This window comes from Lucilia cuprina, chromosome 5 (genome assembly GCF_022045245.1).
Source record: "Lucilia cuprina isolate Lc7/37 chromosome 5, ASM2204524v1, whole genome shotgun sequence".
Classification (NCBI taxonomy): domain Eukaryota; kingdom Metazoa; phylum Arthropoda; class Insecta; order Diptera; family Calliphoridae; genus Lucilia; species Lucilia cuprina.
Genome location: NC_060953.1, coordinates 1111975 through 1139629, shown reverse-complemented (window position 1 = coordinate 1139629; position 27655 = coordinate 1111975). Strand labels below are relative to the sequence as shown.

General features: G+C 26.9%; 2 protein-coding genes across 4 annotated transcripts in view; one reads left to right on the top strand and one right to left on the bottom strand.

The window, feature by feature from the left end:
* Positions 1 to 27655, bottom strand: part of LOC111687477 (zinc finger protein 2) — a 164286-nt gene that overhangs the window by 83896 nt on the left and 52735 nt on the right. Inside the window, exon 8 of the transcript XR_006940922.1 lies at positions 20391 to 20483. The gene's annotated coding sequence lies outside the window, so the exon portion shown is untranslated. The remainder of the gene's footprint in view (positions 1 to 20390; positions 20484 to 27655) is intronic.
* Positions 364 to 26569, top strand: LOC111687615. Of its 3 annotated transcripts, none has more exons than XM_046950983.1 (3): positions 364 to 2901; positions 24761 to 24928; positions 26019 to 26569. In XM_046950983.1, the coding sequence occupies exons 1-3, from the start codon at positions 936 to 938 to the stop codon at positions 26135 to 26137; spliced, it is 2253 nt and encodes a 750-aa protein (XP_046806939.1). In that variant the 5' UTR covers positions 364 to 935; the 3' UTR covers positions 26138 to 26569. The 3 variants fall into 3 exon arrangements, with proteins under 3 accessions (XP_046806939.1, XP_023305838.2, XP_046806940.1); XM_023450070.2 differs by having other exon boundaries at positions 24698 to 24928; XM_046950984.1 differs by lacking the exon at positions 24761 to 24928.

Sequence of the window (27655 nt, the reverse complement as noted above, 5' to 3'; positions counted from 1 at the left end):
AATCGTTATTTACAAGACAATAATTTTTAGCACACTTTCAAGAAAGAGCCTTTTTGTAACATTACGATTATGGTATTAAAATCATATTCACTGCGGGTGAATGAATATATTTCTAACCACGTTATCATCAAACTTTTTTTCACAACCACTACCAACTGTTGTTTTTTTCCAACAACTAATGCAAAACGCATGCCTTGAGTTTTGTTGTTTGTATTTTTGTTTATAAATATTACAAACTTGGTATTATTATTGTTGTTGCTGGCAACATGTTGTAGACCAAATACCAAGTTTCAAACTCCAACCAAAACTAACAAACATTCATTGGCAACATTAGCACGAGTATAAGCCAAGAAAATTTCAACATCAAACAGTCTTTGACGGTTGAGCAAAGTGAAAAGATGTATTTGTCTGCTTTCTGTTAAGAAATCAAACAAAAATTTACACAATAAAAGAAAAAACGAAAATTAATAAGAAAAAAAGAAAAGAAAGAGGCAATGATATAAAACAAAAAGAAAATATTTTTAAACGCCGCGTACCAAACGAAGTGTAAAAACGAAACCAAAACGCGAAAACGAATCTTTTGTAGAAAAAAAAAAACAAACAAAAAATCAAAATAAGAATCGCTAAGAAAACCGATGCCAAGTTAGCAACACACGAAGTGCAAAATCAACAGCAAAAAAAAAAAAAAAAAAAACACAAATGTGGCATGGTTTAGGCCAAACACGAAACCAAACATTCAAGTTGCATACAGTTTAGTTTTAGACCAACAACAAGATCAGCAGCAAAAGCAAGCAACCAAGTGCAATTTTAAATGTTTAGCTAGTGTGGAAATTTTTACTGTTGTAGTTGTTGTTGCTGCTGGCATTGTGGATAGTTTACGGTCATTTGTGCAGTGTTGCAACATAAATGCATTTGCCCATGTGCATCAGTTAGGCATGGTCCGTCACGAAAGACGGTCGATGGCCGCAACTGCAATCAGTATAATGTGTGCCAAACGTAGAAAAGCGCGGTGTTTACGAAATTCCTTAATATCTTGGTTTACACTCCTCGTCTGTTTAGTGCAATTTCACAATGTGACATTGGCCTTCGATGACGCGGAATTGGCCCACTATGCTAATGAAGCGGATGTGGCGGGTGTGGGTCGTACCGCCCACGAGCCCAGATTCGGTGAACGTTTGCTACCGTTGCGCAAAAAATCCAACGTTAATATTAGCGGGAATAATCGAAATTTGTTGAACAAATCTTTAAATCAAAATAATCATGCAATAATAAGTGTAAGCACAGAGAAAAGTGTAAATAGTCTATTGAAAAGAAGTAATTATATAGTGAGTCAGGATAGTGACATAAAAGTGAGATCGAATAATAAACAAGTGACTAATATAAAACATAATAGTGATCATAATAGTTTAGGATCGGAAACTGAAGCATTTACGCTTTCGGTGGCTGCTTTAGAGGAACAAACTTTGGAAACTATAACACCGGCTACTACCAGAAAGAGACAAGCGAAGCAGTTGAGCCGAAGAGAAGATATAAATGTAGCAGAGGCGGTACTGGTGGCCAATGTTTCCAAAGCCGATCGTTTGGTGGAAATGTCCACAGAATTTTTTGTAGTGCCAACCAGCTCAACATTGCCACCAGCCAGCACTTTGGTACCCTCAAGAACTGGCTCCAAGGCCAGAGGTTTACCCAACTTTATACAACCCTCAGTAACCGCTCCGGGAGGACCTCGCTCGGTTTTAATAGTGGCCCCCAAAACAGCTGCTGGAGCTAATAGTACAGCCACACCACCCACTATAATATCGACTCATCTTAACTTTACCGGTTTACGTAAGGAACCCTGGGTAGTGCCGGTATTGGTACTGGCTTCTTTAACCATGCTTATGATGGCAGCCTTTGAAATATTTGTGCTGTTTAAGGCTTGGAGAACCTCACCCTCAAGAAGGCATCTTTTCTTGGGTCAAATGTTACTACTGGGTTTATTTGCCTGTGCGGGCTTAGGAGCCATTATAACCGCCCAACCCTCTTTGTTAACCTGTGGCACTATACGTTTTGGTGTGGGTGTAGCCTATGCCTTGGTATTTGCCGCTTTACTGGTGAAATGTGTTTTTCTTATAAGTCTTAATGGTGGTGTGTACTTGCCAGCTCCCTATCAAGGTTTGCTGTTACTCTTTGCAGTGCTGATACAAGTGGCTATAGGAGCCCAATGGCTGATAACTTCACCCCCAGAGTTATTTACCTTATCTGTACCTTTTGGTGCTAATAGTTTACTGGCCTCTACCATGACGTCACAAAGTGATCATACATCTTCTTCATCATCATTCGCCTCTATGTTTCATGCTAGCGCTTCGACGGATATGTATGCACGCATTACCACGGCGGGCACAGTATTAATTCCCCTATGTAAAACCCAATTTTCGGAATTTCTATTTTCTCTTATTTATATCATATTCCTGATAGTATTTGTCTCGGTTTTGGCTATCAAATCAAGAGGTATTAGAGATAATTATAGAGAAGCTACTTATATAGGTTTAGCCATTGGTGGCGCTATACCTATATGGTTGGGTTGGATGTTGTGCGGTTTGGCGGTAGCCGAAAGACATAAAGATGCTTGCATAGCATTCGGCTTGGTAGCCACATCGGCTACTGTATTCCTGGTAATGTTTATGCCCAAGGGCCGTCAATTGGCCGCCATGGGCAAGGAGGGCCTGTATGTAGAGGATCGGGAAGAACAATTTAGTTCTTTAAGTCGAGGCGGTTCGGGTTATTCACCTTCTTTTTTCCACTTTAAACCCATCAAATATGGAGTAATGGGCGGCGGCGGAGGAGGCTTTCAAAATTCAGCTTCTAATTCGGGGAATGGTGTTAATATGAAACATTCTTCAAATGGGTTAAATGCAGGAGGTAAGTTGATGAACGAAAATTTATTTTATTTTCTTTATAAAATTATTAATTATGGTATTTATTAAAAGAGAAAAAAACAGAGAGCATTTTTGTAAAAATATGATTGAAAATAGTAATTTTAATGCAAGGAAATACAGGCTTATAGAGAATTACTAATTTCATTTATTTTGTATTTTTGGACGTAACACTTTCTGTTTTCCCTCTGAAAACAAGCCAACATTTGCTATACATTAGTTATCTAACATTGATTCATTTATTATGGATTACTTAACCTTTGTGTTGTCTACTTTCACCCCCCCCCCCCTCCAATACCTTCACCACACTTGACTTCATCAACTTTTTCACATGCATTTACAGACTTACAAATTCCGAACTTTCGTTTACTTATGTTGTCTGTCTAATGGTAAAGCAAATGTTGTTGTTTTTTTTTATTTATTAATTTATTTTCAAAGCATACAACCAAAAGGTTTTTATGCGTGTTGCACCATAAAACAACAATAACAACTGCAACAGCAATAAGTACGTAGTACGTCTTACGAGTTAATAAAAAATATGTTAACAAAACATTAGAAAACTTTAAGCAGAAAGAAGCTAACAAATTACAAGTATTTTGTTTGTAACCGTAATAAATGTTAAATTGTTTCTTTTAGCTTTTCTGCAATATATATTTTTTTGAACAGTAAATTAACTACAATTTACTTCCTTCTTCTTATTTTGTTTTATTTACTGCCATGGCCTAGCAAAAATAATTCAATGCAACAATTTTCTTTTTTTTTCATATAACTTTTTTTTGTTGTGTGACTTAAGGCGGGCGTAAGAGGGAGTGAAAACGTAAAAAATATTTGTAATGCAATGTACAATTTAAAAATATGCTTTTATTATGTAATTTTGTTGTTGTTCAGTTTTTACATAGCCCAAGACATCAATAACGAAAAAAGTGTTTATTGCATAAAATAGTAGTAATAGAAATACAAAAAGTCGTCTTAGTAGTGGGAATAATAAATTGAAAAAAATGCATTTGTTTTGTTTAAAAATATTTTGTTATGAAATTACTTTTCACACGTTACGCAAACTAACAACAAATACACTAAAAATACATTAAATAATAATGTAGTTTAAAAAATATATTGTGGAAAATTACTGTAATTAATTAACAAACCATTAAAAGTTTAAACACTTACTAAAACCAAGAATAATGTGTATGATTAATTTGAAAATAAAAAAAAACTTTAACACTTCAGTGCTTAAGAAAATTATAAACTCCCTAGGTATTTTTTTATATAAAGGATTAAGTTAAATTTTCCTTGTGTTTTAAGTTTTCTATACGATTTATTTTATGTTGATTTTTTTTGAAGTTGTTATGTATAACTTTTTATGGTTATAATAACTACAATTGTATAATTATATTTATGTCTCTTTAACACTTTTGCTTTTTTTTGTAAAGACTTTTGCTTTGGTTGTGAAAGCGTTAAAGAAAACATCGACACGAACACCTTTTTTTAATTTTCTTATTAAATTTATTATAAATGCAATTATTTTATTTATTTTTATTAAATCAAAACATAATAACAAAATTGTTCAATTAAATAAAAGAAAAAATGAAACAATAAATAAGATTAACAGTGAAGATCAAAAATTCTAGAAAAATTTTATTTGTTTAAGGAAGTTTCTCCTCTGTATTTTACATTTGGAGGAAAATTATAATTACAAAAAAAATTACTAAATATTTTAAAACGAATTTTGATTCTCGAATTTTTAGTAATTCCTAAGAATGTTAACAAAAATGTTTGTTTTCCCAAGACATATAATACGGAAAATTATCATTGTCAATTATTCTTTAAAGAAATGAATTCGTTAGTAAACAAATTTAAATTTCTTATTAATATTTAGGCGATTAAGAATGAGTAGAATGTATGAGGAATTATTCTGTGTGATTCTATGTTTAATAGATATGTGTCAAAATTATCCAGCAACACTAAAACAAAGTACTTCCAAAAGAGTGTAATACTCGCCACTGTAAACTTTTTTAACTTCTGTTGAAGTGATGCTTGATAACTTCCGAAGAAGCGCAAATAAATCTACTTTTTTAAAGCTGAATGTATTTTTGATATTTTGTGTTCAATTTGTCTATTTCTGCCTACTAGTAATATTAAATAAAAATTACTTCAGAACACATGATTGTTACTTACAAATAACTTTCAAAAAAAAAAAATATAAAAATAACTTCTTAAGATTGACTTCAGAAGTAGTGAATTTGTAATCAAGTAAAATCCATTTTACAAATTTACTACTTCTGAAGTGATTCCCAAGAAGTCATTTTTATGCTCTTTTTTGGAGTAACTTGTAAGTGACAAGCATGTGTTAAAATGATAACTTTAGTTCTTCTATGGAGTAAATTCAACTTCTTTTCAGCATCTTTGGAAGTTCTAATTATATTTAAGTTAAAAAATTTATCTTATTTTAGCCCCCACTGTACAATCATTACAAAACGATACTATTAAAGGCCATTAAAGGCAAAAACAAGCAAAATATGAAAAACTAAACAAAATTAACACCTCTATATAACAAATACAAAATTGTGGCCAAAGATAATAATGTGGATTGGCAATGTTGTTGTTGTTTTTGTCATTCCACCACAATAGTACAACAAAAGTGTAAATGTACAACCTAAACTTCAAACTTAATTAAATACTCCTAACAATAGTTAAAACACATAATAATCATAATAATGACATTTTAAAAAGTGAAACTTAAACAGCCAAAAAAAAAACAACGTAATATGGAACATAAAAATAATGATGGTCAAAGTTAAGACAAAGGTTAAGGTGTTTAGACAACAAAACACGAAAAAAAACAAATATTGCGTACTGGGACTCATTAAAATTGAATTAAATTTGAAGTTAGGAAATGTAACACAACAAACAGCATACAACATATAAAAAAAATTATAAATAAATTAAGGTTTATAAACAAAACTGCAGCAATGTTTTGAAAATTAAAAAAAAATGAAACTAAAGTTTGAATAACAATGCTATTGAATTTGAATGCAAATTATAAAATTATCAAATAAATAAAAGTGCATAATTTTTGTATAAATTATTTATGTGAATTTATTCATTTAACCATGAACAATGGTGGACTTGTGATATGTTGATTGAAATGTTTGGATGGATGGTTGGATGCATGAATGATGAGTTTTAGTAAAGTATGCCAAGAAATTATCATGTATTACATTGAAAATGAAAATCAAATTTAATTGAATATTGTAAATATAAAAAGAAAGTCAATTATAGCAAATACATTGTTTTCAATTTCAAAAAAAAAAACGTTACGGCTAAATAAAATTTGTTAAGCAAATTAATTAAATATATGGACCTAATACTTAACCAAAAGAAATTTTCACAATTTAAAATGAAAGTAAAAACAATAAACCAAACAAATACTCTTATGTCTAGCTGTCTAACTATTTAAGTAATAGTTTGTTTTCTTTTCAAAGTTGGCAAATGTTGCAGTACCTCTTAGCCAGTTTAACTATTTTTATATTTCTACTGGTACTTTTACTTAAAAGCTTATAAAATGCCAAATCATTGTTTTGGCTGTTAAGTTACACCAACAACAAAAACAAGGAAAAATAAAAAAGGGAAAATTAAAGAAAAATCAACTCATGTTTACACTCTTACTTCGTTTAACAGACATTGCAAGATTACATATGTATGTACGTATGTATGTATGACTTGTAATGTTTAGGGTTTTCTCCTTTACTACTTCTTCTGTGATTGCATTTAAAAAGTCAAAGAGAAATAAACGAAGCGTAATTGATGTTTAGTTTCAATAACAAGACTTTTAACATAGTTATAGAAAATGATATTGTTTTTTGTTGCTACTTCAAATTTAGTTTTGAACACCTACATGGTTACACAAAGTCTGGCTGAAAAATTATAGATTTAATTTCGTAGTTTAAGATATTACAACCAACAGCTGTTTTTGTTTTTTGTTATTGTAATTATTTGGAATACATTAGTTGATTTAGAAGCTATAGTTTGTATTAATAAATTGTTTGAATTAAGGTCATTTTTTCATATTTTGTTATAACACTTTTAGATTAAAATTTTTAGCTAGACAGATAACGATTCATTGTGTTTAATTTTTATTAAAAAGGCGTCTGTCAATAGGGTTCGATTATTATGGAATGAATCTTTTATATTAAAATAAATCATTAAAATTGTCTTTGAAACTGCATTATTTAAAGAAGGTTAAACACTTAAAGTAGACAACACTCTCTTCTGGATATAGTAAAGTCATAAATCAGATAAGAATAAAGGTCATGGAAAGGTTAATACACAATTTAGTATCGAAGCTGAAAGTAAAAATATAGGCAATCTGATATAAGATTGAAGTTGGTTTGTAAACTACCTAAAGACCTTTGTAAAGTTAGATTCAAGAAATGTATGATAGGCCCGAAATCTTTAATCGATAGAGAGAGAGGTATATAGGCAAAGCTCTCTCTTTGAAATGAGAGTATCTTTAAAACTTAATATAAGTTAAGAGAATGTGCTTTTGTAAAAAACAAGGCAAGGAGCTCATTTGTTACTCGTTACACTTACTGAGAGAAGACATTTCAATAAAGAGTAAATGATGATTTTTAATCAGCAAAACTATATAGGATTTAATCTAAATAAAGTTAATATAAGTTAAAGTCATAGCAAAATATTCTAAAGATTAAACACTAGTTAAAGAGTCAACTTTTAACATTGATTTTATTTTGCAACAAGATAAATCAGAGGATTACAGAGCATTACAAAGAAAATACGTCATTAGGTTAAAATGACATTGAGCTTTAAAAGAAATTACTATTAATGAAAACAATAGCCATGATTAAATTATTTTTTAAGACTTTTGTTAATATTTTTAACATGTCTGGTGCTACAGCATAAATCAAAATGTTCATAAAATTTCTTTTTGAATATTTAAAAAAATACGCAATCATAGTAAAACAATGATATTTAAATATGAGTTTTTAAATGTGTTATTGTTTTTATACACTAATTTCTTTTAGATTATAAAATTTTGCATATTATAAATTTGCTTTTAAACAAAACAAAAGACTTAAGACAAAAACTTGAAATAATTGTATGTCTAAAAATTATTATTGTTTCAATCGTTAATTTCTTTTGTATGTTAAGGTTTGACAACTATGATTGTTTTGGAGATAAAACCTAAGATTTAAGACAAAAACTCGAAATATTTTGAAGTCTTTGTTATTGCTTAAAGACTTAAAGATAGAAGGTGTTATATAGATATTGTAATCTTGAACGTATTTGAAGTTTTTGGTAATGTTTTAAACGAAACAAAACTAAAATAATTATTAATTACTTTTCTTTTAACTAGCCTTTACTTTAGATAACTTTAAAGCATATATTGCTATATAATTATTTGCAGCATGCAAAAACATGTTTCGTTTTATTTCGTTATAACTCTCTCTCTTTCTATCTCGCAATATGTGCAGCCATTCTCATATTTTATTTAAGTATTATACTACTATTTTTTTATAATTAATTATCTCAAAATTTATGAGCGTAATTTAAAAATAATGTTTAGTATAGCATTAAAAACATTATTATCTACCACTTCATAAAACACTTACAAAACAAAAGACTTAAGAAACAAACTTGTTTTAAAATATCTTAATGTTTTTGGGATATTAGGAAATATTTTATACTTTAATGTTTAAACAAATCACGTGTATGATTTTTAACATTTAGTTCCTTAAAAAACAAAAAATAAAGTAGAAAGAAAATGGTATTTAAGAAAACCAGTATAAATTAAAATACTTTAACAAGATTAACAGCACTTAGAAATATCAAATAAATGCAAAAAAATCAAACAAAATTTAACCTTCAAGCTAACAAAATAAAAATATTTATTTAAAAATTAAATAAATAATAACTATAAATCAACAACTATTTATTTTAATTTCAAAAAATCAAAAAAAAAAAAATAGTTCAGTAATAGAATAAACAAAAGAAACATAATTAAACAACTAACAAATCCTCTTATAATGTTATTATTTCAAACTATAAAATAATCAAACATATTGAAACAAAAAAATATTTAAGGTGCGTACAAAAGCTAAAACATAGATAAACTTTTAATTGCATAAGCAGCTTAATAAAAAAAAAGAAACTGAAATAGTTATAAAATAAATTATTTCAAGAAACGCCTACATATAAATGAATTTAACATGTTTGTTTCAAATGTTTTTTTTTCTCTAATTTTCTAAAGATTGAAGTAATATAACATTAAAAATGTGTTATTTAAAAACAAACGTAATTTTAATGAACAAAAGTTTTTTTTTCTTCTTCACAAAATTCCTTTAAATTTGCCTGGTGGCATAAAAATAACACGCACTCTGGGGGCTTGGAGTAAGTAAGTAAGAAAAAATAAAAGAAAACTATTGCTAGAGTAGTTAAAGAAAAAACAACGGTTTATTTTATCATCTATTACTTTTAATACTTGTTTAAGAACGCGTCTATATATAATGATCATGCAACAGTTCTAAAAAAAAGAAAAACAAAAATAACAAAAAATTATGAACATTATACTCACACGTTTCTAAACAAGTTGTTTTGTGCTTGTTGATGTTGCAGAGTCTGTTGCAGATGGGCTGTCATGTGTTGCTGGCATTAATGTTGCAACACAAGCAATGAAGTTTTCTTTATTCCTCAACTTGTTAAAATATTTTTAATTTTTTACTACAATTCTTGAAAACATTGAGTGAAACTGATATAGTTTTGAACAATGTATTACCGGCCTAAAATCTTATGAAAACTCACAGAGTCGTTACACGGTGCTTTCCTAACTACTTTACTTTTTAGTCTGGAAAAACACAGCAGATTTTTTTAATGAATTATTCTTTCATTAAATCAGTTGTTAAATAGTGCATTTTATGTGGTGGGAATGAAAATTAATTATATTTTTTTATTATTCCCTCTTTTCTTGTTTAAAGTTTTCGTGTTAATTTTCTAAGTTGTTTATATTAACTGTTTTCTTTCTACCTTTTTATCAGCAAATTTCTTTTGATTTTTATTATTCTAACTTTTAGGTGTTTATTATCTATTATTTTTTCACTTTACTCTTTCATTGAAGTTGTAAAAGGAAAAGTGTTTCTTCTAAAGCCACATTCTATATATTAACATCTATCAAATGACATTAATTTTATTCTCTTCATTCTTTTCAAACTTTTCTTTTTAAGCTTTAAACGCTCCCCTTTTAAGCTGTAACTTATTATTATGCTTTTGTCTAAGAAATTTCATTTTTATTCATGTTGTTATTGTGTTGTGTTGTGTCTTCTTAAAAGTTTTATGTCTGTTTGCTTATGATGCATAAAGGTGTCAAATTTTACAGTTAGTTTTAAAAGAAAATAATTCAATTTCAGTTTTAATGATATATAAATTCTCTCCACATCAAGTAAGAGTATTTATTGTAAACATTTTAAAATTTTTTGAGATAAACTAACTTTTTCATGCTGAGATATAAGTTAGTTATAGTTGTTGTCATATATTAAAATTCATAAATTTATTTTGTTATTTAAATAGTTTTTAAAACGCTACTTAATTAACATGGCCAAAAATATATAAAGCAATAAAATTATAATTTCTATAAGATCTCAAGATCTCCAAAGTTTTGTTTCTTATCCCTTAAACTATAAATAAAAATCTTTCCAACAGTCAAGGAATTTCTTAAAAATACATTTTTTCTTAATTCTTATTTTAATAGACCACTTTACATTTAATTATTTTCATCTCACTTTAAATTCTTGATCATAAACATTCACTTCAATTTACTGCCTATGAAACAAAATAAAATTACAATACTTTTTAACAAATGCTGCTAACAAAAAAATGTCAATAACAATAAAAATTCACCACATCAGAATTGAAAATGCAAAAATTACAAAAAATACAAAGGCAAAAATTGCCTTTACAATAGTTTGCTGGCATAAATCATCACAGTAAACACTAAAACTCTTAAAATATACAGAAGAACAAACAGACGGACGGACGGACGGACAGATGAACAGGCGGGCAAGCAAGCTGGCAAACTAAAAACAAGCCAAAAGGCAATTGTATAATATGTTTATGTGTCCCTTTGGCATTGTCGAAGTTTTTGCTCAACACCCAGCACTGATCGATTTCATTTATTGCCTCAAACGACAAACAACTGAAATATCAGATCTACTAACAAGTGATGGTGGGTTTGTTTTAACGGTCAAGTTTAAGATTTCGAAAATCACAAAAAAAGAAAAACAAAGCAAGAAAAAAATATTTTTCAAAAAAAGTTACAAAAAATGGTCATGTGTCAAAAACAATACACACAATTGGAAACCGCATATTAAGAGTAAGCACTTGTGTTAAAGCTCAACTACACTCGGTGACAAAAAATGAGTTCACTTCAATTTAAATTTTTTATTTATATAATAACTTTACTAAAAACTAGAGTTTTCGTTAAAAAAGCTTTAGAAAAAAACCTTTGTAATATTTTCTTTAGAAAAGCTGTTATTGTAAATATCGAATTGAAATAGAAATAATTCAAAATAAGTTTTTTTATTTTGTTAATTATGAATGAAAATTAGATCTTCATAAGAATTGCGACAAAAGGATTTTTAGTAAAAAGAGCTTTTTTTTAATGATAAAAGCGTTTTGTTCAATAATCTGCTAAAGTAAAAGTTTTTGAAAAAGAAATCTTTTTGAGGAAAAAAAAATATACAATGAAAGTAAATTTAAAAATTAACATTTAATTAGTAAAAGCTTTTTGTTTAATATGCTTTTAAAGCAAAAGCTTTTGAAGGAAACTAAATTTAAAAATCAGTAGAAAAATTCAAATTTTATTAGTAAAAGCTGTTTGTTTAATAAGCTTTAAGGCAACAGATTTTGAAGTTTAATTTAAACAAAAAATCAAAGTTTATCAGTAAGCTATGTGAAATCTTTTTTTATCGTCGCCTGTAGGTTAACATAAAAGCCCTTTAATCAAAGCACCCATTTCAACAAAAGGTTGCTGTTGTTTATGTGATTTTTGTTTTTCGGTTTTGGTTTTGTTCTGTTCATTTTATTTTATTTTTTTTATTCGTTTTGATGCTGTTGCTGATGATGATGAGGTATTTAAACTTGAACTTAATTCAATGTTAAAAGGTATTGCTACTACAATAATAAGAAAACTAAACTACTACTGCCACCATCAAACCAAAGTACTACTACAACTGCTGCTGATGCTACAAACCTAATGAAATTCATTGAAAACAGGGAACTCGTGTTGAATGTATGTCGTAGTTTAAAAGATGAAAACCAAAAAAATTTATAAAAAATAAATAAATAAATAAACTTTTTATATATATTTAATCTTGATGGCGGTTTAAGTTTAATGTTGTTGTTATTTTTTGTTGTCGATTTTTTATTATTTTGGAGTGTGTAGTTTTTATTATTGTAATGCGAGTGCATCACTATCGTCGTCATGATCATCATCAGCAGCATCATCATCTTCAGCATGATCATAATTTTACTTACTGCCTGAGTTACTGTTTTTTTTACCAAACATTTATTGCTGCTGCTGCAGTTAGTTGTTGTAAATAACCTTGAACTTTAAAGTTATAAAAGCGGCCTCTTAAAGCATTGGTAAATACTAGACAGACTAAACTGAACCGTACATGAAAAAAAAACATAAACATACTCGTAAAGTTACATATAGATAGAAAATTTTTCCCTCTTCATAAAACGACAAAAAATGACTACTTCGCAAAAAAAAAAAGAAATGAAAAGAAATACATGTCAGTCAATTTTAAACATTGATGTTTTTGTTTCTGTTCTTTCCGTTTTTGCTAAGGATGATAACAATGCTGATGACGCGGCAAGTTTTCATAAAAAGATACTTTATAGCTGAGCTGTCCAAGCTTAAGAATTTCTCCACTTCTTCTGCATGTAAATGATTTAAATATTTGTGAAAAATGAACAGCAATTATTCATAAAAGTCTAAACTTATAAATCAAATTCTCGAAAAATTAAAATGTTTATGCTGCCATCGAACTGACAGCGCAATTAATTGAATTTGAATTTTGCTTTTCAATTTAGGTTGCCCATGCGGAGTTTGTCTATAAAACGTTTGTTTGCATTATTTTATTGCGGCTCGTTTACACTTTTCATCAAGACATTCTAAACAAGCTGCAGCCAACTTGACGTTGTTCAACGCTACTAACTAAACTATAGATCCACGAACCCATTTATATATGTACATACATACTCTATTTATAATTTTTATTTTCGCTTGTTTTTCAATTTTATTATTATTTTATTTTTTTTTTTTTTTGTGAATTTTTTTATACTTCAATTTTGCAATGTATGATGACAATAATCATTTTGCCTTTAGGTGATGTGATGGCTCTTTAAAGTAAACTTCATATTACAACTAGCTGCTACTAGTACTAAAACTATACCAACTACTAGTTCCTTTCTGCAACTGACGGACAGACTCTGACTACTTAGTTAGTAAAATAAAACTTTAGTGTTTTTCACTTCTCAATTAATTGTAGTTTAATTTTAATGTTTAAAAAGGGCGTGTTTGAATAGGATGTTACTGAGTTAACATACTAAAACTGTATACAATATTTTAGTTATAAAGTTGAGTAGTAAATTTTAAAATAAAGGCCAATATCTAGTTTATTTTATTGCTACACAAATTGTTTAGGTTCTTTAAATCATCTTTGATTTTGCACGGCTTGCTGCCTGTTACATGTACATATGTGCCAGGATGGACCACCCAGTCATTTAACCGAATTGTTTCCTTTAGCCTAAGAAGACTACTTGTTGTAGTTATTTGTTGGTAACAACATTTATTAATAATAGTAAAAAAATATAAATATATTAAAAGTTGTTAATGGAGCCCCTTTCAAACAATTGCTGGTAATTATCGTGTTAAAACAACGATTATAGACAATTGTAGGGTTGTGTTCTAAAGTTAACTAATTTTTATCGTTTTACAATTGATACCCATAATTGGTAATCAATACACGTTTATATAGCTGGCTTTGGATATTTGGTCCTGTTTAGCTTTTTTGTTGTACAAGTTTTAAGGTAATTTTTAAAAATTAACACGAAATTGTTTTTGAAAAAATTTATCTTTTTATTGCATTTTTGCAAAACTAAAAAGACATAGAACTTGAATTTTGTTTATATCCCTTACTCCTTATTGTTTAAAAAATATTTTATATGATTAGTAAAATGTCTTGCAAAATTACAAGGGCAATTTGACATCATCCTATCTTAACTCAACTTGATTTGTGGTCAACATTCTAAGTGTGAGAGTTTATAGATAACTGTTCATAGTTATAGTTTATTAAAATTTATTGTCTTTATAATTAAAAAAAGTAGGGTTCATAAATAATCTCCAATAACCCTCATAATAAGGTGTATCTAGAGAAAATATGCATATATAATTTATTTATTTAATTACAAAAATTCCTATAAATCGCATGTCCGTTAAAACTGTTCGTTAATACCTCAATAAATAGTTATAGGGTTTTAAACTAATTTCAAACTTTAATTATTTTAACTGTATATATTTCAAATCTACAATCCATAATATGCAAAAATTTATTACTAGCGTATACATTATTTATAGATTATGCCAAACTTCACTGTTTTAATGTGTTAAATTAACTTTCAAATATATATATTTTATGTATAAATTATATTTAAAGGTGTAACTGTTTTATTATAAACCAATTAAATTGCAAATTTTAAAATTTATATGGCAATAAAGGTAATTGTTTTGAAATTTAAATAAAGATTTTGTATAAAAATATTAAAGTAAAGTTAAAAGCAAAATAAGATAGAAACAAATCCAGTAAAACATAAGAAGAATAAATAAATATGTTGGCTGCACGTGTCTTAAGTCTTTCGTTTGCTCTAACTGCTTAAGGGGATTAAATTGTTATATTCAAAACAAATTTAGGTTTTGAGTTCATTTCTTTTATAGCAAACATTTAAAATTCTAACTAAAACTTTTAATTACAGTTAATTTCAAAGTTGATAAAATTTAAAGATATCAGTTTAAGGTGTTAATTTGTATCTTAAAAACCATAAAATATAAATGTTTAAGGCAAAGCTTTTAATTGTAACATAAATAATACCATTTGTTTTTCTAACTAACGGTTTTTTATAGTTTATATTTAAAATTACTTAATAGAATTTGTTTGGGTTAGAAATTATTATCTTTTTATGTAATTTAATCAAGCAAATAAGCAATTTTCAATAATGTCTCTCTGCCTAAGTCTTGTATTAGAAATTGAAGGAAGCTGACTTAGAGAGTTTTTGTTATTCGTTTGACATTATTATCTTAATAATCATAAACCAAAAAATCAATTTGTATGTACCAGTTTTGCTTGTTTTCCTGTATGTGTTTGAGCTCATTTTTTCTTACGTTTCGTTTTATATTACAACATATATAAGTATAAACCTGTATAGGAAAAACTAGGATGTCTGCTTTGGTTTTAGCTTTAGTTTATAAAAATATATATGTATGTTTTATTATTTTTTTTTTTGTGGCTCTGTCTGTCTTCATTTGTCTGTCTTCATTTGTCTGTCTGTCCATTTAAAACTCTACGATAGAGTAATTACTTAAGAAAAAACTGTATAAAAATGCCGGTTACTAGTTTATATGAGTTTTTTTTTAAATACTCCTCCCTCCTCCAACACTCCTGGCTCCAACTAGTTTGTTTAGCTGTTCATTCATTAAAAATTTTCAATATAAAATCTATAAGTAAAATCCAAAACCAAAACAACAAATACAAAAAAATATAAACTAAAACATATTGTACATAGTATGTGTGTTTAGTTTTCTGTCTGTCTGTCGGCCCGTCCGTCCGTCTGTCTGCACGTCTAAACACGTACATATTGTATTACTTCAACATTAGTCATTACGGCAACAGCAACATCAGTAGCAGCAGCTTTAGCTTTAAAGCAACAACATCAACAGCATTTACAATCAGTTATTTAGAATTATGTTGTGCTTTAGTCCATGTTGTTGCTGTTGCAGTTTTTTTTCTAGTGTTTGCATTGCTGTGCTTACTTGTCGTCTGTTGTGTGTTGCTGACAGCTGTAGACGGCCGGCTCAACCTGTTCCCCTTAAACAGTTTTATTTAGTTGCATTCGTTTGTTTTTTTTTCTTTTCAATTTTTTTTTTCTATTTAAGAAAATGTTGCAATTGCTCCGTTTTCTTTTTCTATAGTTTTTTTTCTTATTTTGTTATTTTCCTGCTAACATTCGTTCAATTTTCAACTATTGGTGTTGTGTCAGCATTACATACTGGCATTTGTTTTCAATTTCATTGAAATCTTTTTTCTTATTTTTTTCAATCTTTTTTTAGTTGCACACATTTAGCTTAACCAAAGTCATGGCTAAGTTAAAGTCTATATGTATTGGTAGGTATTAATTTGGTTAGTTTTAGTTATAAGTCGCTTGCCACATTGAGTCAGTCATAGTCATAACTAGTTAAAACTTATCGATTACATTATATTTACTCAGACTCTCTTAAGTTAAGTTGTGTAAATGGACGAATGTATTTTTCGATTTTTTTCTCTTTTAGAAAACTTTATATTTATCACTCATTTTGATCAAAATATTCATAAGTAATAAATGAAAAACAATCAGGTTTTAATAGATAATTCATTATTTAAGATTTTCTTATCTGAATCTGGTCACTTTATACTACTTTTTGTTTTTTGTATAAAGAACTCATTATGTTTAAGGGGTCTACATATTCGTACCTTTATATGGTATAAGTAGATGTATAAAGATGTGTCGAACAATTAAGTTGTCCTTGACAATGAACGTTGAAAAAAAGATCAAACTTTTAAAGCACATACACTTGGAAAAATAATAACACAAATATTTTTTTTAATATATAATAAAAATTTTAGAAAAATTTCTTTGAAAATGTGAAAAAATTTTTTTCAAAAATTTTTTTGAAAATGTGAAAAAATTTTTTCAAAAATTTAATTTTGGTAAGTTTCCTTTAAAAAAGAAGAATTTTTGGACATTTTTAAAAAATATTAGTATAATTTTGGAATTTTTCTATAGTTAGTTAATTTCTATAAAAAACGAAAATTTCACTATAAAAAGAAAATATTATTAAAAAAAATTTCATAAATTTAATTTTTTTTTAAATTAATAAAAATAGAATTTTTATTATAAAGACAATTTAAAAAAAATTACAAAAGGGAATTTTTCAAAAATTTTCTATAAAAATAGAAATTTTAAAAATTTGTCTATAAAAAGAGAACTATCCAAAAATTTTCTATAAAAAGAGCAGCAAAGAATTCTATATAAAAATAATTTAGAAAAATTCCTTAACAAAATTTTTTAATTTATAATAAAAATTTTAGAAAATTTTCTTTTAAAATATGCAAATTTTTTTTTCAAAAATTAAATTTTTGTAAAATTTCTTTTAAAAAAGGAGAATTTTTGGATATTTTCGAAAAATTTCTATATTAGTATAATTTTTGGAATTTTTTATAGATAATTAGTTAATTACTATAAAAAAAATCAATAAAAATATAATTTTTCAAAAATTTTCTATATAAAGATTTTTTCAATTTTTTCAAAAAAAAAACAGAATTTTTCCAAAATTTTCTATAAAAATAGAAATTTAAAATTTTTTTTCTATAAAAAGAAAACTATCCAAAAATTTTCTATAAAAAGAGCAGCAAAGAATTCTATATAAAAAAAATTAGAAAAATTTCTATCTGTGTATTTCTCTGCCTAACTAAAGTAATGAAACTTGAAACTTTATTAGTTTAAGGCTTTTGTTTTTGCGCTTAAAGTGGCTAAAATATAAACAGACCCCAACAGTACCCACTTAAGCTAAGTACGAAATAAAGATACCAAAAACAAATGGACAGGATGGCCGAGGAAAAGACAGACTGACTGAGTGACTTAACATCGGACAGTCACCAAAGATCTCAAGTGTATGGCATACATGTTATAGAAGGTATATTAATTAACAGAAATTCATTAAATATCAACAAGCAGTGAACACTTTTCGCAGTATGTATTTGTAGCCTTTCAGTATCAAGTTTATTAACTCAGTTTCTCCAGTATCTAAGTATCTGCCTTCTTTACACATCCGAGTATTATTTACACAATTAGAACCAATAAAGTTTGGTTTTAAAGAATATTTTATTTATTCTTCTTTTTTGTTTCAAACTTAATTTTGTATATTTTGTACTTGACCTTCGTTTTGTAAAACACTTTAAGTTTCATATTTTTTTTGTACCGTAGTATTTTAGCGTTGGATTATGTGTTTTTTGGAAGACAGAGAGCGAGAATAGTGTAATCATGGTGTTGTTATTTCAATGATAAACATAAAAGATTAACATACATTGTTGTATTGAAATATTGTTCTACTATTAAGTTTTTTTTTTTTTTTTGTTTTAAAGAATATATCAATAGGTGGATAAATTTAAAAGAATTTATAATCCTTTACCAAATATAACTGACTGTTGAGTATAGAACCTATAAAGATTTATATTATATGAACGATAATCTTTGCTTAAAAGAGAGTTCAATGAGAACATATAATTTAAAGGGAATTTCTATAGACTGTAAATGATACCTTGGCTAAGTCAAAATTAATATCTAACAACTTTTAAATTGTCCTCTGTACACCCCCCAAAATAGAAACATTTGTACTTTATTTTCCAATTTAAGAAAAATGTTAAAGAATAAAAAAAACAAATTTACTCCCTCATATACTATATAAATATAGCAACAGTAAATCTTTTAAATCTGTCTCTCTTTCTACACTCTATATCGGAGTATTTAGTCACGCTTTATGCCTAAAGCTCTATTATTATTCTTTTATTTTCTACACTTTGTTGTTGTTAGTATTGTTGCTGTTAAACTTATTTTATATACAATAAAACAAAATCTAACAAATCGTTTGGTAAAACTTTTAGCAACTCTAAGGCATATTGTTCTGAAATGACAATGACCCTAAAGCATGGCCAATTAGTTAAGTTTTGTATTTTTCTATGATTATCTTAAAATGTGGATGTTTATTTGTTTACTGAGGATGGCTGAATGGAAGACAGGGTGCCTAGAAAGTGTGTGTATGTGTATGTGTGTTATAGTGGGATTTAAATGAGCTAAAGAATTGTGTTATACTGCAGCGACTAGCTAAATTGTGGAAAGAAAATTTATTTATTTTTTTTTTTTTTTGTAAAATGCAAATAAAACAACTTTTAGCAGCAACAACAACCAGCCACAACAATAAGAACAAGACAAAAAACATGTTAATCCAATGACAAACATCAGTCAACTGTTAGACGCCACATTCAGCTGTGGTTTACGTTCAAGTCATGTTTTACCTAAATTTGACATCAGATTGTTGTGGAGTTTTTTTCGTTATTGTTTGTTTTTGTTACTTTAAGTTTTTTTTTAGTTCTGAATTTATTTATGTTGTTTTATTTTGTAACTCACGTGCTATTTGTTTTGTTTTAAATAGAAAAAATGTGAAGAAAGATTACACAAAAAAACTGTAACGAAAAAAACATAAGGTTTTGATCTTGTTCTTGTCCACCCACTTTGTGTAAAGTTAAATTTGCTGTCATTGTCTTTCACGGACAAAATACAAGATTTTTCTGTGTAGTTTTTGTTTTTTATTTGTTGGTTTAATTTGTTCTTGTACATAGAAGTGAGTTATGCAAGAACATAAAAGTCTAAGATTATATTTATTTTTCAAAATGCAGAAAAGGTTTAAACTAGGCTTTGCATTAGGTTTTAATATTTTATGTAAACTTTTTTCTATTTTTATGTATTTCTTACAATCAAGAATTTCCACTTTCTCTAAGATGTTGAGGAATATTTTTAAAATAAAATCTGTCAACCTACAAGTGAGAGACTTTCTAAACCTAATGGTTAGCAGTTTAAATAAAGTATGTGTCTTAAGTCTTTTGTTTTGCTTAAAAGATTTTTTTAGTTCTAGTATGTTTAATCGAACTCTACATTAAATTTAGTATTTTAATATGAAATCTTATTTTATCTTATGAAGTTTGCACTGTTAAAGTTTATTTCTTAAATCTTTTGTTTATATAAGTAAAAGCCATTTTATCTTTAATTTGCATTTCGTTGTTTGCTTAATAACCCTGTTTGAATAAAGTTTGTGTCTTAAGTCTTTCGATTTGTTAAAAAAATTAATTGAACTGCTGCTATTATGAATATTGTGGCTTTTGTGTATCTTAAAGTAAAATTTACTCTACATTCTATTTATCTTTCAAGTATAAAATATATTGTTTAAATAAAAGTTTTCCAAACACTGTCTTTAATCTTTTTGTTATTGAAAAAAATGGGTAAAAAAATTGTATCAATAAAGAAAAAACACCAGACAGGCTTTAATACCCATATTGACATAACAATTGATGTTCAATTATAACAATTACTTACTTTTTTAATATCTTCTCCTTCTTCTCCTTTTTGCCATGATGATGTTCTTATTTTTCTATTCATTTACATGCAATATTTTCCAAGTAATACATTCTAAAATGAGAAGAAAATCAACATAAAAAATTAAAAACCTTAAACAACTTGTATTTAGGAGAATGATAGTAGAATAAAAAAATCTTTAATTGCTGTTTTTGCTGTTTGGTTCTTAGCACTTAAAACTCATTAAAAGAAAGTTTTTTTTTGAAGCCAATAAAACCCAAACAGTTTTAGTAAATGAAAAAAATCGTATTTAAAACAAAAAAATAAGTATAAACAGAAACGATATATAACAAATTGAAGAATAAAAAATAGCACTTAGTAATAGCAGAAATAGTAAATGTAACGCTGAAGCTGTAATAGTTAAAATTTAACTCAAGTTTAGAGTTAAATCATACACGCAGAGAATAAATATATTGAGTTAAATGGTTTAAAGTTAGGATTGTATTAGTGACAACTAGACTATAAACCATGCTATAGGCTAGACTTCAGATTTACCTTAGAATAGACTATAGACTAGACTATAGACTACGCTATAGACTAAACTATAGACTAGACTATAGGCAAGACTATTGAGTAGACTATAGACTTGACTATATACTAGACTAAAAACTAGACTAGAGACCAGGCTATATACTAGAATATGGACTAGACTTTGTTAGAACGATTGCTTAACATTATTTTTTCTTTGGGTGTAAGTGATATATAATGCAAGTTTAAACTAAATAGTAAGCTGGTTTCATAAGCAATAAAAAACAAAAACACAACAAACAAACACCAACAATTAGTTTTAAATACATGCATGTCAAAACACACATACATGTACAAAACATACCAACATTTGAATCTATGTAAATGTCTAATGTAAAACACTACATGGATTTTTTTCTTCTACAGATAGGCTTTTGTTGCTGCTGTTGTTGTTGTTGCTGTGTGCCATTAACACAGTTTAGACTTTAAGAAGAAACTTTAAAACTATAACAACAGCAACAACAATTGCAATACACGTAATAAAAAAATTAAAGAAAAATTAATGAAATTTCTCTATTTTCTAATGAAAAATAAAAAATACAAAACACCAAACAAAAAACTAATTAGAAAAAAGTTTTGTAGTTAAAAAAAAACAGTAGGCCATCAAAATCAAACAGCAATAACAATAATTACACTTTTAAGGAGTGTGTCTGTGTGTGTGTGAAAGACTGAAGTAAATGTTGTGTGAAAGATAAGGTTTAAAGCTTTTTTTAACGACCACTTGAGCTTGGTATAAGGATAGAAGTACCAACCTAGTAAACTCATTAAAAAACTGCTTAATTGCAGTGTTTAGTAAATGGGCCAGTAATTAGGTTTATAAAATGTTTAAGGTAGCAATTGATTTTTTTGTAACATATAAATAGAGTCATTTAAGAGTAATAAATGAAAGAGAATAAGTGAAAATTAAGAAAAACATATTAGATGAAATTTTCTACTGGATTTTTACTGAACTATAGAGTACGAAAAGTTTAATCAATATTTTTCTAAAAAATATATTTTAGCTGAAAAGAAGAATACTAAAAGTTTTCATTAAAAGATTTTATCTTAAATAAAAAATTTAGAGAAAATATAATTTTAAATTTGCAACAAAAATAAATATTTTGTATGCAAAGACAAGCATTTTTCATTAAAAAAATTTTTCTCACAAAGAAAAACAAAATTATAACGAAAAGTTTTAAATTGATTTTTATCAAAATAAATGGTAATAATATCATTTTTCCAAAAACTGTTGTATCATTTAATTTTTTCCAACAATTTCTAATGCAGCATTAGTTTAAGCTAAATTACATTTTAAAACATTTTTTTCTTTTGAAGATTTACTTTATTTTTTTTTTTTTTTTGAAGAATGATTAAAATCTTTAAAGTTGAAAACCAACATGCGTTTAAGTTATGAACTCACCAATACATAAAAGCTATTAATATATACGTAGGTTGTTTCTTAAATTAAAAAGAAAAATATTCAAACTAAGTTACTTCTGTATAGAAAACTTAGCTACAAACATTATTAAGGCACCTTTGCAACTTTTTTTAGCTTAAAAAAGTTTTTAAACCAAACATGCATGTTTAAGCTTAATGTCATGTTAGAGATTTTCTTTCTAATTTTTTTTTTCTTCATTTAATAAGAGTTCAGTTGGAAATTTTGGTTCATTACTTGTAAGCTTGTGGCTTTAACCATTCACGTGCCTTTAAATGGGAAAATAGAAAAGAAAGGGGGAAAGAAAAGGCAGAAAAAAACATTACCAAACGTAACTTAACGAAGTGGAAGCTAGAGAAAATTAAGTGGTAAATGAATACTTACATTGGTAATGGCATTGGTAATTGCTGGTTGCACCTACTCAGATAAACGTATAGAGGGACGGACAGGGGTATGGTTGATTGTGTTTAAATGTTTAAATATCTGTGTACTTAGAGGATTAAAGGTCATTTGCATATTTTTACGAAATTACTTTAATAACACTGATTATTGTTTTCTTTTTTTTTTTGCAAGTGGAATTTTTGTGTTTGTAATGAAATTCCTTATAACATGTATACATCATTTTAAAATAATAAAACAAGTTATTTTGAAGGGGGAAACATTAACAACATTCCTTGGATAAAGTTTAACAAGTTAATATATTTAACTGTTTTGCTTAATTTTATTTAAGCTTTTTAACGAAAATTCCCTTAAGTTAAATACATATATATATATAATATTTGTGGTTTAAATTAAAATAAATATTTATTTATGATGACCATTCTTTATTCGTTATTTTTAAAATTTCGTTTGTAGCGGATTTTTTATTTTTTGCAACACAAAGAATTTTTCGCTACCTTTTCTTGTTGTGTTTTTTTGCTTTGTTTTAATTTCGAGGAATCGTTAGTTTTATTGTTTTAAATCTTTCCAAAAAACTAAACAGAAGTTGGTTATTTATAAATCACATTTAATAAAAAACTGCATGACGTAAATTTTTTGTTGTTATGCTTTTTATAAAGAATTATTTCGCAAAATAAAAAAAAAAACCTTGAAAAAAATTTTTCTAAAAACTAAATTTTATGGTTTTTAATTTAAAATTAATTTTTGTTTTGAAAAATGGGTCAACATATAGAAAATATAATGATGTTTCATTGACACCTAGATCAATTAATCATTAATCTTTATAAATCTATAATTTGTTTATATTTTAACTAAATTTTAACACTTTTAATTATGGTGTTAAATTAGGCCTAGTTAGGGTTGGTTTAAAGTTTTAAAAACACTAATTTTTCTATTGAAAGGTTAAGTTAATTATAGTCTATCAAAGTACTATGAGAAGCTAATCGGATTTAATTTTAAGTTAAATATTTGTTAATTAAGTTATACTTTAGAAATCTTTTAAAGAATTACTAAATGCTTGTCAAAATTTGAACGGCAGATTTCTTATTCATAGGCAGCGTTAAAAAAGTTCGTTTTCAAAGTCTTTTGTTTTCACACTTCATGTTTAATAATGAAAAATAATTGTTTAAGTTGTTTTTTATAAAAAAATCAACTAATATTAAAGTTTAAGAAAAAATAGTCTACAACTAAACTAATACTATAATAATAATTTCCTAATTAAAAAATAACAATTTAAATTTTTTTTACAAACAAAAATGCTCGCTGTTTTTCCTGTTCATTAAACAAACACTCCCTATTCATTAAAAAACAAATAATCAAATATTAATTATTTTAAAATTATTTATACACTATTACTTAAAGTATTTTTTAATTATTTTCTTTTATTTTTTCACAAAACGCACCCACATAACAAAAATAAAAAAACAAACACACCACTTTAACCACATGCAACCATGACATCATCATAATCATCATACGTATCTCACAATAATGACGTTTGTAACTTAATTTTATGTATAATTAAACAATTCATAATTAAAAAAAAAAAAAAACATTTCAACATTCAAATCAATTAAACCTCATAACACTTTTTTTTACAAACATCAAAAATCATTTTCGACATATTGCACGTGTTAAACATAAATTTTCGTAATGGATTTTCAAAATAATAATAAAACATTTTCTTGTCATTTTTAATGTAAATAATATTTTTGTCATATATTTTTTTGCTGGTCAACAACAAAAAACTCCATTTGTATATAAAAAAAACTATTGTGTGTTACATGAACATCATATTATTTGGATACATTCTGGTACATAACAAAAACCACCAAACACGCTTATTTCCATTCTAAAAATATTGAAAACATTAAAAAAATATATTAAGATCGGGTTGCCTTAGTAACTGCTGCACCACCGAGTTATACACGTATGTATCACTATTTTCCAGCACACTTGACAACGCACCCGTTTTGTTTTTATCCTCAACCCCCACCTCCACCACCATTAGCACCACCTACCATGACACAATTGCCAGCTCCGCCAACACTTAAACAATTGGGCAATTCGTTGAGTTCTATGACACAAGCACATATAGCACAAACATTAAGATATCCAGGTAAGAGAAAGAGATAGAGACAGAAGATGTTAACAAAAAATTACCCCAAACAAAATCTCACACAAATGATAAATTTACATAATAGTATTAAGTTAATAATTAAAGATAAAACTGGATTAAAGTCTAAACTTTAGAATGGTTAATAGATTAGACTAGGCTCTGAAGTATATACTAGACTATAATCAGAACTATAGAATAGACTAGAGTCGGAAGTATATACTATAGACTATATTCTGAACTATTGCCTAGTTCTTATTTTGTACAAGTCCAGAATAAGCTGTAGATAGACTTTAGACCAGGCTGACCTGTAGACTAGTCTATAGTCTAGCCTTGATTTTCGAGTAGATTAAAGTTAGCACTAGACTAAACTATATTCGGTATTATAATCCTTCTTAACTATAAATTGGACTAAATTTTTGTCTGGATTATAAATTGAAATATAGTCTGAATTATGTCTATAGTCTGTACTATTAGTCTATAGTCTGTACTATTATACTATATCCTGAACTATAGACTAGACTTTCATCTGGACTGTAGATTATGTATAGTCAGATTTATGAACTAGATTATAGTCAGGAATACAGACCATAGACAGGACTATTGACTGAAATATAGGCTATACAATAGTCTAGAATTTAGAATTGATTATAATCAGGTCTGTAGACTCGAGTACAGTTTATACTACAGAATAGACTGTAGAGTGAAATACAGTCTAAACTATAGACTGCACTATATGTATCTGGACTGTAGACTACCATATAGTCAAGTTAATGGACTATATTGTAGTCAGAATTACAGACTATAATTTGGATTTTTGACAGAACTACAGCTTATAGAAAAGTCTTTAATCTCGACTATAGGAAATACTATAGTCTTGACTATGGATTAGATTTTAGTCTTGACTATAGAAAAAAATATAGTCCCGACTGTAGACAAGAATATAGACTGGACTATAGTCTTGGTTATTGTCCAGACTAATGTCAAGTTCTTATCATATTATCAAATAGCTTATATCAAATATTTCGAAATTCTATTTAATTAATATTTAAACAACTTTTTTCTTCCTTTTCAAAAAACACAAAATTTCTAGGTTTATTTATACGTCCCGATGAAACCAATTTGTATACAACTTTGGAACCTACTTTAAGCAGTAATCCCAATGTATATTTTCAACGTGGCGGTGCTGTTCATCCCGGCATGATGTATTAATAGAACTTTAAGTAATCATCCCCCCTTTTCTATAAATTACTGAAATTAATTATAAGTTTAAACAAGTAATTATACATAATACTCATTATTAAGTACAGGGTCTCAAACAGCATATAAAACAGTTTTAAAACGAACCCTTTTAATCATACAATTAAAGTTTTATGAAAAAAATATATATAAACAAAAACATCACCACCATATATTTAAGTTTTAAATATTTTACAAAAAACACTCAAGACTTTTTTAATTTAATTTAAAATAAAATATAAATAGTTTTAAATCATGAAAAGCAAACGCTCATTAGTTGTTAAGTTATACATTCTAGTTTCTTAAAAAAAAAACAAAAACTCCAGCGCCTAAATACTTGATTGTTTACTTTAATGTCAATAATTAATAAGTGTTTAGAAAAAAATTTAAGAACTTAAAATTTAACAAATACTTTAAAATTTTAGTTATGAAAAAAATACCTAAATAATGTTCATTAGTATTAAATTGTGAAAAAGAGAAAAAAGTAAGAGATAAAAACAATTAATTTCTTTTTTTGAGAAAATATTTGGCCTTAATAATAAAAAAAAAAAGAAAACAAAAAGAACTTAAAGTGCAACAATTAGTAATTAGCAATAATCAATGAAATTGATTATTTAAGTTTAAAAATTAAATTTTATACTTTTTTTCTTTTTAATTTTTGTAAATAAAAACAACATAATTTTGTAATTTTTCTATTTAAGTATAAAACAAACGAAAAAATAAAATAAAATGAGTAAATTTCAAATTAAAGTAAAATGAATAATGTTGAACAGTACTTTTATTATAGAAATTATTAAGGTAAGTAATTAATGTAATTAATCATATAAATAACAGGGACTGACTTGACACTTTAGCTGCCTTAAAACGCTTCCATTTACGCATTTCAGTGTTTATAAACATGTTCTTATTTGAGATTATGTCAACTGTAGTTGTATTTTACAATTTATCATAATTTTGCAATATTTATAAGATCGAATTCGTGTAAACAAATTTTTAAATTAAGATAAATAGTATTGAACTTTGTTTTCTTCTTAATGAAGAAAAACGACTTAATTTTAAAAATTCTACTTAAAAATGGTTTAAAAATGAAGTTTAAAAACAATGTTGTAGAAGCTTCGCAGCAAGATGAGCAATATGTATATGTAAACAAAAAAACAATTTAGCAACATTTCAACAAGGACTAATGATAAAGTATTCTCATAGAAATTAGAGAGAGAACCAGTTTCTATTCCCAAAATGTAGGGTATCTTAATATTATTCGAAAAAAGTGTCAAGTTTTCAAGCTATTTGAATGCAATCAATTTCAATTAGTGTTAAATACCAGTTCCACAAACATACTTTAATACATATAACATCTGACTCGTGTTAATTCATTGAATGATATATTATTGAAAAAAAATCTTGTAAATATACAGTAGTTGTTATAGGGAGCATAAAACAATTTATTATAATTGATTAATTTGATGAGAAAAAAGTTCCTTTTACATACAC

Coding starts and splice junctions, on each gene's coding strand:
- LOC111687615 (XM_023450070.2), top strand. CDS start 936: ATGGTCCGTCACGAAAGACGGTCGATGGCCGCAACTGCAATCAGTATA. Junction 2,902..24,697: donor AAATGGGTTAAATGCAGGAG/GTAAGTTGATGA, acceptor AAATATATTAAG/ATCGGGTTGCCTTAGTAACT. Junction 24,929..26,018: donor ACAAACATTAAGATATCCAG/GTAAGAGAAAGA, acceptor CAAAATTTCTAG/GTTTATTTATACGTCCCGAT.